Source organism: Carettochelys insculpta, chromosome 27 (assembly GCF_033958435.1).
Source record: "Carettochelys insculpta isolate YL-2023 chromosome 27, ASM3395843v1, whole genome shotgun sequence".
NCBI classification, from domain to species: domain Eukaryota; kingdom Metazoa; phylum Chordata; order Testudines; family Carettochelyidae; genus Carettochelys; species Carettochelys insculpta.
Window position 1 is genome coordinate 15,965,130 of NC_134163.1, and position 12,507 is coordinate 15,977,636.

Here is a 12,507-nt window from a genome sequence, read left to right on the forward strand (position 1 = left end):
TGCAGAGGATGTCTGCCAGAAGCTGGCCATCGAGACCCTGGAAGAGCTGGACTGGTGCTTGGAGCAGCTGGAGACCCTGCAGACCCGGCATTCTGTCAGCGAGATGGCCTCCAACAAGGTAAGAGACGCCGATGCCACACCTCCCGGGAGCCAGAAATCCCCATCCAACCCTGATGGGAACCAGAACAGCTGCTCCCGCCTATAAACCCCCACCCCGGCTGTCCTGGGCGACGTGGCTGTGCAGAGAGCGACCAGCGGCTTGCAGAGTGCTGACAGCGCTTACCCTAGCTCTCATGTCTTGCATCCCAAGGCCCAGCCCATGGGGTTGCAATCCCCCCTCCCAGGAATGCAGCCTGCTCTGGGCTGGAGCATGGCAGCTGTTTGACACAGAGCCGATGGAGGCAGGAAGTGAAGAACACTCCAGCCAGCTGAGGTGGGAAGTTTTAGGAAACTTTTCCGGGCTGCTGTGCTCAGGGATTGCAGGCCCTGGCAGAGGCGCGTTTGGATAGAAGGCTGGTGATGCTTCTGTCTTGGACCATGTAGGCTCTGGTGCCCTTTTCAGCAGGTTCACCACACCAGGGCTGCACGTCCCTGCCCCAACCCACTCACTCTGCAGCAGCCAGAGAGAGCCTGGCCTTGGCAGTGTGCCCAGAAGGCTGACCCTGGGCTCTGGCAAAGTGACGGGGGACTGGGTTCCCAACCCAGCAATGTCCTGCCCACAGCTCCTGCCCTGTCTGTCGAGGGCTCTGAGCCGTAAGCCCCATGGACCTGAGCCTGGGGTGAGTCTCTCAGCTCCCATGCAGGTAAAGCAGCACAGCCACCAGAGTGCCAGGCTTACGCCTCTCGGGCACCACCCGAAGCCTGTGACCTCAGGCCTCCAGCCTCAGTCTCCAGGGAGTCCTGAGCAAGCTGGGAGGAGCTGCCTCCTGCTCTGTGGAGATGGGGAGCACCGGGGTGATGCCAGAGTGTGATAACTAGGGCCTCGTGTGCACCGCCAAGGACTGTACCACACAAACAACGAGCAGTCCTGTGGCACCTGGTAGACCAACAGATATCTGGAGCATCAGCTTCCATGGGCAAAGCCCCCTTCATCAGATGCAATGTAGGAGAGATCCCAGAGGCAGGTCTAATTATACCGGCTCATGGAAAGGAGGCGTCGCAGTCAAGGGCAAGGCCAGAGTGGAGGAGGTCCATTCAGTCAGGGAGGGTATGGCCCACTTCCAGCAGCTGATGTGGAGTTTTTGCCCACGAAATCTTAGGCTCCAGAATATCTGTTAGTGTCTGAGGTGCCACAGGGCTTCTCGTTTTTGCAGACACAGACTAACACGGCCACCCCGCTGGTACTTGTCACCCTGCAAGGCAAGGACCGTACCATAATTCACCAGCGCAGCAGTGGAGGAAGGGCGGCCATGCAGTCAAGGCACTGGGCACTGGGGAGCCAGGCTCAGTTTCCAGCTGTTCCTCTGACTCTCTGGGTGACTTTGGGCACATGCAGCATCACTGCTGCCTGTTTCTCACCAGTGAATGGGAGTAGTGATGCATCCCAGCCTCAGAGACACTTGGGATGGGTGAGGTGCTTCCGGGGAGGTGGCCGTGAGTGCCTCCAGGCAGACGACAGAGCTGCTCTGAAGCCTGGCCCAGCGATGGCTGGATGTTGTCTCCCCACTGTCCTGCTCTGCCCTGGGGGGACCGGCCTGGCCAGTTGAGCAGTTTGGCTCAAACAAGGAGCATTTGGACATTGCTCGAAGGCGGCTGAGCTGCTTGTGCCTGTTCTGTGCCAAGTTCTTGGTGTCGGTCGTCCACTCCTTCCTTCCCGGTCCCCTGCTGCACAGACTGTTCTGCACCTCGGCTCCGTTTCAGGCTCATTCAGGTCTCCGGGAGATGGCACTGCCATGGGCTGCGGCCTCCCAGCTGGGTCCATAGAACTGCTCTGGGCTGCAGGGCAGAAGTAGAGCCCCCAGACACAGCTGCAGAAGCGGAGCTGGGGCCTTGGGCTGCAGCGGGGGCCCAGGGGTGTCACTGGGAACAGGGGCTGCCCCAGGCTGAGGTATATGCTCACCGGGTGTCTCAGCAGGAGCTGAGGGTGTTACTGCCCCCGTCCGGCAGCTCAGGGCACTGGGCCAAAGTGTACAGTGGTGCGGGAGCCATTGACCCTGGGACCAATGGAAACCACATCAATTGAGGGTTGCTGCAGCCCCCCCCCCCCGCCCCACAGCACCAGTAGCCCTGCCCCTCTTGCTTGCCTGAGCTGCACCCAGTGGGGCCTTGGCCCATTTCCTGCACCAAGCGGGGGAGAGGCGAGAGCTGCCCAGGCCGGTTCCCTGGCAGCCGGGAATCCCCAGCCGCCTTCTGCCTGTCCTGGCCGCTGCACCGCACCACACCGCACCGTCCCTGGGCGCAGGGCTGAGGCGGAGGCTGGCTCCGGCACAGAAAGAGTTAAAGCAGAGGCCTTCGCTTGTGGCCCAGGCAGCCAATGGGAGCGCCCGGCTGGGTCCTGCCCCTGAGGCAGAGCTCGCTCATTGGGCGGCCGCACAGTGGCGGGGGGCAGCCTTGGGTACCTGGAGCCCAGCGAGGAGCCCAGGGATGCAGCTTGGCCCACGGGCCAGCATCCTGTCCCCAGGCCTTGGGCTCCTGGTTTGGGGCTAGGCCCCCACTGCTGGCGGGACCCCAGCCCCGGCCCCAGGCTGCTGCCTGCCCAGTGCCAGCGCTGCTGGGGCAGCGGAGATGCCTGAGGCCAGCCCTGGGCTCGCCGCGTCCTGGGGCTGCATCCAGGTAAGTGGGCAAACAGCCCCAGCCCCAGGCGCTTGTGACCCCAGCTACCCCTGAGTTCCTTCCCTGGGCTGGTCCTGCCTCTGAGGTCACAGCCCCGGGGTGCAGAGCCTGCCAGGCCTGCAGAAGCGTGCCCCAGCTAGGGTATTGCTCATGGCAGCTCCTTGTGGGCTGGTGCATTGCAGCTCCCCAGCGCCAGCTCCCCCTGGCTCATCCCCCCCAGCGCCAGCTCCCTGTGTCTCAGCCCCCTCCGCACCAGCACCAGCTCTCTGTGGCTCAGCCCCCCCCGCACCAGCATCAACTCTCTGTGGCTCAGCCCCCCTGGTGCCAGGTCCTGTGGCTCAGCCCCCCCCATGCCAGCTCCCCCTGGCTCAGCCCCCCCAGTGCCAGGTCCTGTGTCCCAGCTCCCCCCAGCACCAGCTCCCCATGGCTCAGCCCCCCCCCAGCGTCAGCTCCCCGTGGCTCAGCCCCTCAGCGCTGGCTCCCTGTGGCTCAGCCTGCCCAACGCCAGCTCCTCGGTGGCAGAGAAGGGAGGAGCTTCTCCTGTCAAAGGTGCCTGCAGCCTTGATGCCACTGGCTGTGCCCTGAGCTGCAGGCTCCTTCCTGGGGATGCAGGGCCGGCCCGTTTCCCACTGGGTGTTGTGCGCAGGGCCTGTTCTGCTCTGAGCGACTGCTGCCAGCCTGCCCTTACTGATGGCTGTGACTGCCCCAGTCGTAGTTTGCCGCCTGCCCCAGAGCCCACCTCCACCAGCCACTCTCCCACTGAGCTCAGCCTGTGCTCAGTGTACCTGCTGCACGTGCCCAAGACAGCCTGGAAAGGGGCATGAGGCCAGAGGCAGGGAGTTCACATAACTGCCCCTGGTCCCCACCTTTGTGGGTGCGGCTCCAGGTTTGCGCACTGGTGCTGGGCCATGGCACGAGGGCTGCTGGGTATTGGCTGGCACAGGTCATTCCGAATATGTTACACTGCAACACATGAGACCTTCCCAGGGCAGCGTGTGGTAACTCCCCAGAGCCAGAGCCTGCTTGGTCCTTCCACTGCACCGCCTGGCCAGCCTCTGGCAGGGCCCTGGGACTCCTCCATCGTGGGTCCCTGGGCTGCATTTCTAACAGGCACCTCTGCTTGTCTTTGCAGTTTAAAAGGATGCTGAATAGGGAACTGACGCACCTGTCTGAAACCAGCCGCTCTGGCAACCAGGTGTCCGAGTACATCTCCAGCACCTTCCTGGGTGAGTGAGAGGCCTGAGGGGTGCTGTGGCTCCCCCGTCCATTTGCCAGGCGTGCCCCATTGTGTGCTAAGCCTTGTGTGGCTGCCTCATTGTCTGTGCGGCGTTCCTGGCCTGGCCAAACCCCGGCAGAGCACGGGGTGGAGGCCAGCCGCAGGAGAGCCCTGCCTGTCACCCTTTGGGTCTGATAGGATTCTGCGCCGTCTCTCTGGGGCAGGGTGCTTGCAAAACACCTAGCACAAAGGGTCTGGGGAGCGCTGGCTTTGGTCAGAGGCATGAAGGGGCCGGGGGTCTGGCAATCACATGACCACTACAGAGACAGGGCCTGCCACAAGCTCCTGCCTGCCTGGTGCATGGCACACAGGAGATAAAGTGTTCTCAGCCCTGTCCCCAGTTTAGCTGGGAAGCACCAACACCCTCCACGCGCCGTCTGCCATTGCCACAGTGGCCATAACATTGTTAGGCTCCACTTGCGCCAGTTCCGGGCATTGGGCAGGTGGGCCAGGCCTGCGGGGTGAGCCTTGGTGCTGGGCAGAATTTGAACTCTTTACAGAGCTGACCGAAGCTGGCTGCTGCCCGGTGCTGAGTGTGGGTGCTGAGGTGCCCAGCGAGGATAGAGCAGTGTTCACTTTTAACTCACTGCTGTCTCTCCTGGCCTGGGCCATGGGGTCCGGGCTTCCCCTGGCTGAGCTGTGCCGCTCCAACCCCCAGCTGGTTTCACGCTGCTCATGGACCTCAGTGGCTGCTCTGCCGAGGGGCTCTGGGCAGCCCAGCGTCCACTGGTTCTTGGGACGGGGGGCTGGCATGGCCATGCAGTCAGCCCCGGGCAGTATCCGTGCTCCCAGACGGCAGTGACCAGGCGGAGAGGGAAGGAGAAAGTGCCCAACTCTCCAACCATTGTCCGTGTGGTCTGGCCCCCAGACAAGCAGCATGAGGTGGAAATTCCCGCCCCAGCGGCCCAGGAGAAGGATGCGGAGGAGCAGCAGCGCCCCATGGCGCACATCAGCGGCCTGAAGAAGCTTATGCACAGCTCCAGCTTCTCCAGCACCAGCATCCCTCGCTTCGGGGTCCGGACGGAGCAGGAGGGGCTCCTGGCCAAGGTGAGGGGGCCCTGAGTCTGCCTGCCAAGGGATGGGGAGGAACCCTTTGCCCCAAGGCCCCACCGGCCTGTCAGTCTCTGACCCACGGCCCTGCGGGTGCCAGGCACACGCCCTTCTGAGTCCCTGTCACGCGTCTTTCCCAGGAACTAGAAGATACAAACAAATGGGGTCTGGACGTGTTTAAAGTCACTGAGTACTCCGGTAACCGCCCGCTCACGGTCATCATGTACAGCATCTTCCAGGTGAGAGCCCCAGGGAGCTCCCAGGAGGCAGTGTGGGGACAGGGCAGGAGGTGGGGGGCTAGCAGGGGCTGGCCATGGCTGGTGCAGCACCTTGACCCTGGGCTACCCAGAGCTCTGACTTGTGCCCCTGAAGCTGGGGACTGACCCTGGCTCGTCCCCCAGCTGGACAGGATAGAGTCCTGTGCTGAGTCCATCCTGCCCTCTCGGTTGTCCTGCAGGAGCGGGACCTGCTGAAGACCTTCCGCATCCCAGCTGACACCTTCGTCACCTACATGATGACCCTGGAGGACCACTACCGCGCCGACGTGGCCTATCACAACAACATCCACGCTGCAGACGTGGTCCAGTCCACTCATGTCCTGCTGTCCACGCCGGCACTGGAGGTGGGCGGGGCTCGGAGCCACTCCACTCCCAGCCAGCGGACTGGGCGCATAACGGTGTGCGTGAAGCGCATTGGCTCTGCCCTGGGCTGCAGAGCTCTGCACCTCCTGGAGCTCGTCTGTCTGCAGCCTGGGCTGGGTCTGCACCCGGGCCCACGCCCCCAGCCCCAGGGAGGTTGGTCTGTCCTGTACCCAAAGAGACGTCTGCGCATGGGAGTTGTAGACTCCCAGCACTGGGAGGGTCCTCGAGATGCCATCTGGTCCAGTCCTGGGCCCTCTCAGGCCTCTTGTGCAGCCGGGTCGCGCGGGCTGGGCGGGACAGAGGCAGGGAGCAGCCGTGACGGTTACACCTTCTACTCTGACAGCTGCCACGGACCCCAGGGCAGGGTGGGAGGGGGCCAGCCCTGTGCCCCAGCAGGGACAGGCCAGGGACTCCCACCCACCTCCCAGCTGGGCGCAGCTGGAGCAGCGCTGCCACAGCACGTCAAAAGGGCCTGGAACTGCTGCTGGCAGCAGCGGTGGCTGGAGCGCTGGGCTCCTTTGAAACGCCCCCACTGTTGGCAGCCCTGCACCCAGGAGATGCTGCTTTCTCCCCATCCCATCCTGGCCCTGTTCACCCAGGACCCCAGCTGGGGTGCGCCTGCCTGCAGGGCGTGGGAGTACCCCGGCTCCCCGGCCACTCGCTGCTGCAGGCCCACAGGCAGCCCTGGAGGCAGAGCTGGGCCCAGCAGCCTGTGGCCATTGTCCCCTGGCGCCGCTTTCTCTCAGTGCGACCGGCTCAGCCTGTCCCTCCCTCCAGGCTGTGTTCACCGACCTGGAGGTCATGGCCGCCATCTTCGCCAGCGCCATCCATGACGTTGACCACCCCGGCGTGTCCAACCAGTTCCTGATCAACACCAGTAAGTTCGGCTCCCCAAACCGCCGGGCCAGCTCCCGTCCCAGAGCTGGGGCCCCAGTCCTAGGCACCGGCCAGGCGGAGCTGCCCTGCCAATGGCCTGCCACTCCCAGGGCTGGTTCCTGTGCTGGGCCTGGTGGCTCAGAACCCTGGCTGTAGCCGCACGCCTGGGAGCCTGGATGGAGCTCTGCGAAGAGCTGTGGCACAGACGTGCTCACCTACGGGGAGCGGAGGGTGCGCTGTGGGCCCCGGCAGTTCCAGCACTGGGTCGCCACACCAGGTGCCCCATGCCTGGCTGGTCTGCCGCCGGGGTCCCCAGGAGCTGCCCCAGCCAGCCTCTGGCGCTCACTTCCCCTGCCTCCCAGACTCGGAGCTGGCCCTGATGTACAATGACGTCTCAGTGCTGGAGAATCACCACCTGGCTGTGGGCTTCAAGCTGCTGCAGGAGGAGAACTGCGACATCTTCCAGCACCTCAGCAAGAAGCAGCGGCAGCTGCTGCGCAAGATGACCATCGACATGGTGAGGGGCTGGGCCTGCTCAGCACCGTGCTGTGCACCGCGAGCTGGCTGCGTGAGACGCAGGATGGGACCCAGCCCCATGGGGCCAAGCCGGGGTGCTCCCTACCGATGCCCCCCACGCTGCTGGTGGGGTCACACAGGCGGGGCACAGTGGCACTGCCCGAAAGCAGGCGGCCCCATGTCATCCCCCAGCACCTGCAAGGAGCTGCGGCCTCGCCGTGACAGCCTGCAGGCAGACCTGACTCCTGCCAGCTCCGATGTCACTCAGGCCCGTGGGCGCAGCCCCCGTTCTCAGCAGCGCAGATCTCTCACCAGCCCCTCCCGCTGCCCCAGCCCAGGCGCAGGGCCCGGCTGAGTCCTGCAGGCCCAACACACCAGCCTGGGGGCCGGGGAGGGCTGTCTGGTTGGCTGATGGTGGCGCTGGGCTGCTTGGCTGAGCTGGGTGCCCCTGCTTGCAGGTGCTGGCCACAGACATGTCCAAACACATGAACCTGCTGGCGGATCTGAAGACAATGGTGGAGACCAAGAAGGTGACCAGTCTGGGCGTCTTGCTGTTGGATAACTACTCGGACCGAATCCAGGTGAGGCGCTGCGACCCCGGAGCCCATGGAACGGGACGGCCCAGCAGTGGGGGGTGGCAGGCCGGGGCAGGCCCAGCCCTTCCCCTTTAGTGTCTCATATTCTGCTGGAACGGTGCCTGCAGGTTGGTCTCTGGGTGTTCTCTGTACCCTGAGCACCTGGGCAGCTGCAGGAGAGATGCAGGTGCTGCCCAGCTGCTTGGCAGAGCAGCCCCAGCTCCCACCAGCCAGCAGCATGTCCCTACGGTGGGGCGCACAGGACCAAACTCCTTCTGCACCTGGATGGAAAAAATGAGAGGGACCCCTGGTCTCCGGTCACGTTGGCCCTGCTGGGGAGAGACAGTGACCCTGTCACGGAGACGTCCCTCACTGCCGCCCCTTCGAACCTGAGACAGATCCCAACTCCCCCAGCCCTAGGTGCTGCCCCGGTGTGCGAAGTCCAGAGCCAGGGCTGGCTCCAGGCTGGGCTGCTCAGGCGTGTAGCGAGCCGCAGTCCACACCTGGGGCCCTGCCCTTCCGCCGGGAGCATCTCCCGCCCACACTGAATGCCCTCAGGCCCAGGGGTGGGGAAGGTGCTCAGCAAAGCTGTGACTCTCCTCCGCCAGGTCCTGCAGAACATGGTTCACTGTGCCGACCTCAGCAACCCCACCAAGCCCCTGGAGCTGTACCGCCAGTGGACCGAGCGCATCATGACCGAGTTCTTCCACCAGGGGGATCAGGAGCGGGAGAAGGGCATGGAGATCAGCCCCATGTGTGACAAGCACAGCGCCTCCGTGGAGAAGTCCCAGGTGGGGATGGGGCTGGGCTGGCAGGGATGCCCCAGCCCCTGGGGCTCTGTGCTGGGCAGGCCTCTTGCCAAGCCCGCAATGAGGTGCTGGGATGCAGCAGGCAGCAGAGGGGTCAGCAAGGAGCTGCAGAGTCCAGCTGGGGAACGGGGGGCCCAGGGCAGAGTCTTCTCTGGGGGACTTCAGCCCCCTGCAGCCTGGTCAATGGTCACCAGGTGGAGGGCAAGGCTGCGGGGCCCTGAGTCCATGCAGCTGTGCCCACCACTCTGGCCAGTGGGGAGGCCCCAGCTGCGGGCAGGCGTGTGGGCTCTAGGGCAGAGATCTGGGAGGAGAAGCAGCCTGGGCCAGATGCTCTCGCAGCGATAGCTGGGAGGAAATGGCACTGCGGGGGCCATCAGAGTCACCATGGGCCCTCCCATCGGCAGCCTGGGGAAATCAGCTGTCCCAGGGCAGGGCCCCTGAGGTCGGAGCTGGACGGGAGGCGGGGGGGCGGGGGGCACCTGGGCCTGAGGACAGGAATCCCATGGGCACATGCCTGGCCTGTAACTGCCCCTCTCCCTCTGCCTGGTCTCAGGTGGGCTTCATCGACTACATCGCCCATCCGCTGTGGGAGACCTGGGCCGACCTGGTGCACCCCGATGCCCAGGAGATCCTGGACACGCTGGAGGACAACCGGGAGTGGTACCAGAGCATGATCCCACACAGCCCCTCGCTGCCGCCCGCCGGCGCCGGGGGCGAGAAGTTCCAGTTCGCGCTGACCCTGGAGGAGGAGGAGGGCGAGGCGGACACGGAGCCGGAGGAGGCCGAGAGCCTGCTGGAGGAGGACACCAGCGGCAGTGACTCCAAGGCGCTGGCCACGGACGACTCGGAGTCGGCATCCCCCAGCTCCGCAGGCAGGGACTCCCCGCCCCACGACGTGCTGCTGAAGCAGGAGGAGGCCTGGTGCTGGGACAACAGCCGGGCTGCGGAGCGGACGCTCTTGCGGGCTGACGACAGCTCCCTGGTGGCGTGCACGGAGCGTGGCCCTGGGGGCAGCCCACAGGACAGGGAGCTGGGCCTGGACCTCGAGGGGAACCTTGCCTTCCGGCCGCTGGGGACATAACAGGGGAGGGGCCATGCCTGGGCGCCACCGGAGCGTGGGCCCTGCCGTCAGTACTCAAGAGGAGAGCGGCCATCCCCCGTGGCCCGGCGTGGAGCCCCACCCTCGCCTCACCCTGCTGGGGACTGAGAGCGGGACCCTCTGGGCCAGGGTGGGGGGTGCTTGGGCTGGAGTTGCCAGGCTGCCAGGTGACCGGGCAGGGTGACCACATGGCCTGGGAACGGCTCTGCCGGGGACCGGTCTGTGTGCTGCCTGGACGGGGCTGTGGCCACACCACTGCCACGTCATGGCCTCACTCTTCACGGTCTCCGCTTGGGCCCTGCGTCCCACCCTGCCAGGCCATGCAGCCCTGGGGCGTCCCTCCTGCTCACCACTCAGACAGGAAGGGGCATGTCCCCTGCACCGGGCGCAGGCCCTTCTCCCACAGGCCTCTTTCGAAGGGTTTGGGCTCCCACCCTGTGAGGCAGGAACCCTGGAGCCCAGGGATGCTCCAGGAGAACTTCCCTGCCTCCCCCACCCAGCTGGGGGGGTCCCAGTGAAGCCCATAGGAGGCTCTGCTGTCCCAGGCCCATGTGCCAGCAGGTCTTTGGCCTTACAGGAGCTGTCACTAGCCTGTTCTCATGCGTGGTCCCGCACTGGTACCTCCCAGCCAGAGCTGCCAGCCCTGGGCCACGCCCCACCTTTCTAGTTTGGTGTCCAGCTGGGGAGCCCCGTTCCCTCCAACCGACACAACTAACTGAGCTCGCTGGCCCCTTGGCAGTGGAGAGTCCATGCGGAGCCGCACATGGACCTGCCCCTGCTTACCTGGTGCCAAACAGCCCCATTCGGGCAGACGCTGCAGAACAGGAACCCAAAGGGAGCTGCAAACCAGGTTGCATTAAACATTCCCTATTATACAACGCAGCACTGGCTGCCCAGCACAGCAGTGTCCTGGCTTGGGGCTGGGGAGACCAGGGAGTGATGGGGGGCTGGCAGAGTTCCCTGGAGGCTGTGCACTTGTCCAGCCCCTCAGGAGACATTCCAGTGCCGTCCAGGCCATGTGCAGAGCACCCACCACTGGCTCTGTGGCTGGGGTGGTGCACATGCCCACACGCCTTGGTGCACATAACATTTATTCCATACACCAATGGAAAAATGTCCACAGCTGGCTGGCAAAGTGGAGCGTGAAGCTTGGTGGCTGGGGAGCTAGAGTGCTGCGCAGGGAGCTGGCCATGTGGGCAGGGACATGGGCCGCTGCGCGGGAGGCCGGGGACAGCACTGTGCACTTGGCCGTGTGTTTCATTTATTGTGGGGCACGCTCACTTTTTAAAGCCTTTTGTAGCTCTCCGTCGAGCCCGCTCCTCCTGAACCTTTGCTAGACACTGGTCTGACTGTGATCAGCACTCGACATGCTGCATTCTGACCTTGCACTTTGGCGGCTCAGCCCAGCGCTGCGGCCGTGTCCTTGTCAGCCGCGGGGCGAGCGAGGGAGGCCTCAGCGTCCCTGGCAGCCGGTAAACCTCTTGCGTCTCCTTTGTCTTTTCACTGTGATCTCTGTAAACGTGGTTTTATCATAAGATAAAGTCCTGAGAGTCCGACGGAGGTGGGGCTGGTGACTGCTTGGGGATGGGCTGGGGCCCTGGCTGCTGCTGTGCCATGTGCCAGTCCAGCCTGCGCTGGCCCATGTGGAACCATCACACCGCTGAGTGAGACCTCGCTAGCTGGGCGCCTGAGAAGAAGCAAGCAGCTATCCAACAAAGCTGCTGTGGCTATCACATGGCCCATGTGGAGGTGGGCGGTTACCAGGCGCTACCCCTGCCCACACTCCGCAGGGGGAACGGGCAGGTTATGGGGCAACAGGGACAAAGCACAGAGCAGATGTCAGCACAGGAACCAGCAGCCGTCAGCACCAGCCATCCTGGGGAGGCCCCCCCGAGCCAGGGCCTGGCCCTCTTTCCCTCGGCTCCAGCCAGACCAGACTCATACTCCACTGCCCAGTTCCAATTCAAACCTATCTTTGTCCTGTTTGGGGGGGCGGGTGTTGCCTGGGTTACAAAGGCCCATTTTCTACATGTGAGAAGTCGCGCAAACACCCATCGCTAGCTGTGCATTGACGCTGTGCCTGGGGAAACTGAGGCACCCACCTGGCGTTACTACAGGACAGTGGGAAACAGACAACCTAACCAAGGGAATAAAATCTCTGCACATCCCACTTGGTCAAGCCCAGCTCCACCCCACACCTGCAGGGTTGCACTCAGCCAGTCGACGCATTACTCTGCCCAGCTCAGCATGACCTGTTGGGGTCTGGGCACGGGCTGAGGGAAGGTGGCTGGGTGGCATGTGGGGCAGGATGGTGAGGAGCAGAGTGGAGCTGCCCCAGTGTGTGTGGCTGTAACAATGCCCGGGTGAGGCCCCTTGTCCGGACTGCAGGCAGCTCAGCCAGCCCCCTGCTCCTGCTCCTGCCGACAATGGGACAGACTGAACTGAGAGGACCAGCTGGCTACAAACGCAGCTTGTCTGGCCAAGTGTGTCTGCCCCACTGCTGTCGACACACCAAAGACGCTAGGGCTGGGCAGGGCAGCTGGCTCCTGCCCCGGGGTCACACACTAACCAGCCCAGGCCCTGGAAGAGCAAGGCTCATCTCACCCGGGCTTCTGCCAAAGGGCTGCAGCTGGGGCTGGGCCAGGAGAGGACAGGAGCTGGCAGTGCGGAACCAGTGCGGACAGCAGCGCACTGCTCGGTGCCGGTGCACTCCTTACGAGGGGCTGGAGCGCATCATCTCTGCCAGCCTTGCCCTGGGCCCCAGTCACATGGGGAGGGCCTGTGCTCGGGGCGGGTGTATGGGAAACAGGCCCCGGCCAGTGAGTGCATCGCATTCACCGGGAGGCAAGCAGAGCCCAGCGCAGCCCAGCCCTGCACAGCTCCAGGCAGCACT

The 12,507-nt window shown here is 64.4% G+C and overlaps 1 protein-coding gene across 8 annotated transcripts in view; it reads left to right on the top strand.

Annotated features, from left to right (window-relative positions):
- PDE4C (phosphodiesterase 4C) overlaps positions 1-11,170 on the top strand; it is a 62,944-nt gene extending 51,774 nt beyond the window's left edge. For all 8 annotated transcript variants that reach the window (XM_074978175.1, XM_074978174.1, XM_074978173.1 and 5 more), the window contains 10 exons: positions 6-118; positions 3,905-3,998; positions 4,917-5,095; positions 5,239-5,337; positions 5,556-5,720; positions 6,517-6,616; positions 6,978-7,132; positions 7,590-7,712; positions 8,315-8,497; positions 9,069-11,170. In XM_074978175.1, the coding sequence (XP_074834276.1) occupies positions 6-118; positions 3,905-3,998; positions 4,917-5,095; positions 5,239-5,337; positions 5,556-5,720; positions 6,517-6,616; positions 6,978-7,132; positions 7,590-7,712; positions 8,315-8,497; positions 9,069-9,596 (1,739 nt within the window). In that variant the 3' untranslated portion in view covers positions 9,597-11,170. The remainder of the gene's footprint in view (positions 1-5; positions 119-3,904; positions 3,999-4,916; positions 5,096-5,238; positions 5,338-5,555; positions 5,721-6,516; positions 6,617-6,977; positions 7,133-7,589; positions 7,713-8,314; positions 8,498-9,068) is intronic.
- Positions 11,171-12,507: the final 1,337 nt, after the last annotated feature.